Source organism: Fulmarus glacialis, unplaced genomic scaffold (assembly GCF_000690835.1).
Source record: "Fulmarus glacialis isolate BGI_N327 unplaced genomic scaffold, ASM69083v1 scaffold27572, whole genome shotgun sequence".
Lineage (NCBI taxonomy): Eukaryota > Metazoa > Chordata > Aves > Procellariiformes > Procellariidae > Fulmarus > Fulmarus glacialis.
The window spans coordinates 5,420-7,238 of NW_009197622.1; the positions used below are offsets into that span (position 1 = coordinate 5,420).

General features: G+C 55.8%; 1 protein-coding gene across 1 annotated transcript in view; it reads left to right on the plus strand.

Annotated features, from left to right (window-relative positions):
- LOC104072982 (tumor necrosis factor receptor superfamily member 6B-like) overlaps positions 1-1,642 on the plus strand; it is a 6,634-nt gene extending 4,992 nt beyond the window's left edge. The window contains exon 4 of the mRNA XM_009572616.1: positions 1,365-1,642. Coding sequence (XP_009570911.1) covers positions 1,365-1,642 — 278 coding nt within the window. The remainder of the gene's footprint in view (positions 1-1,364) is intronic.
- The last annotated feature ends 177 nt before the right edge of the window (positions 1,643-1,819 follow it).

A 1,819-nucleotide genomic window follows, 5' to 3' on the forward strand; every position in this document is an offset into this window, starting at 1 on the left:
GCCTGTGCGCTGCCGCTCGTGAGGCAACGGCGCTCGCGGCCAGACCGGCCTTTCAGCTATTTCTAGAGCGAGAGGAGGCCCGCGAGCAATGGGAGCCGAGGGGTATTTTTAACTCCGGTTCGTCATGATTTCACTCGGGAGGCACGTGGGCGCTTGCCCTCCTCCCTGCTGCAACGGCAATTGCAGGAGCAATTCACCATAAACCCTGAGTCGGCAGGAGAGGCAGAGTCTGGGCAAGGCAGCCCGACCCACCCCGCTATAACCAGTGAAACCGTTTACAATGGCACAAAACCAAGCTGGTCTCTCCTTGATTGAGTAATCGTTTGGCCTTGATCTCGTGAAAATTCTTCGTGATTTCAGTCCTTATGCTGGACGTACGCCAGCAGCGCTTTAACCAGCTGGGACCGGGTCTGTCCAAAAGCCCTGATCCTGTCCCAGGAAGTAAAAATCTGCATGGGAAAATAGAAACTTTCAGGAAAAATAACATGTGTAAATACTTACTGCGATTACTTCAGTTTTTCTGGAGTTTCCCTCTTCCCCTACTCCCTGGCAGGGAGGAGCATGGAAAAGGTATATTTACTTTTTTCCACATTACAGGAACTTTTACATGTTGTTTTCTAACTGCCCCGTGTTGGATGGGCTCCTCTGGGAAATCCAGCCTGCGGCCAGGGCTGGACCCAGCCTTCCAGGGCAGTCAGCTGGCAGAGATGGGCCTTGGCCAGTTAATGATGCCATATTCGGTGCTTTCCTCCTCCTTCTTCCTTCCAACCTCACTTTTTCCACTTGCAAAATGCTTATTTTGACCTGCTTGTCCCCTGCGCGCCTGCCGGCAGCGCGAGCCGGCTGCCTCTGCCCCTTGACTTAGGCAAAGGGTGAGCCCGCTGCAAGCCAGGCGCTGCGGCATCCCCGGGCAGGGACTCGTGCTGTGCCTGGGCACCGCGTGCGTGGGCAGAGCTGGCGGGTGGTCCGCAGCTCGTGTTCATGGATGTTCCTGGCCCTGTGAGCTAAAATACCCTCCCGAATCTGAAGGTGGGTGGTGAGAGGCAGGTTTCCCAGCAGGGCTCACTGGGGACCTCTGGTCCAAGGCGTTGGCTGGAGAGCAGCACCCAGGTGAGGACGATGTCAAAGGATCATAGAATGGTTTGGGTGGGAAGGGACCATCTAGTCCGACCCCCCTGCCATGAGCAGGGACATCTTCAACTAGATCAGGTTGCTCAGAGCCCCGTCCAACCTGACCTTGAATGTTTCCAGGGATGGGGCATCCACCGCCTCTCTGGGCAGGTGTCCCATGGGGGCTCTGACCTGCTCTCCTGGTGTCCCGCGGTCACCTTCCCTTTAACCTCTGGGTGCTTTTCTCTCACCAGCTCTAGGAGACGACGACTGTGAGCAAGCCATGATAGACTTTGTGGTGTACCAGAACATCCCCATCAGAAAGCTGAAGCGCCTGCAGCAGATCCTGGAGCGCTCACCAAGGAGGCAGGCGCTGGGCACTAGGGCAGCCATCCAGGAGAAGTTCAGGACTTTCCTCACCCACCTGAAAGAGGGGCACTACGAGGTCACCAAGGAGCTGCTGGACGCGCTGCGAGCTGTCAAGCTGCACTCCGTCGAGGAGAAGGTCCGCGAGCGCTTCCTCCTGTACTGAGAACACGAACTGAACTTTTCGGGTGGTTTTTGTTTTGGTTTTTTTTTTCTTCTGTGGCTTCATTAATTTATTAATCTTTCCAAAACTAACTTGAAATGCGGCGTAGAGATGAGCGATGGGTCAGAGTTGAAGTGCGCTGCGGCAGCCGCGGTGGGTCCTGCTCTGCCTGCGGCTGTG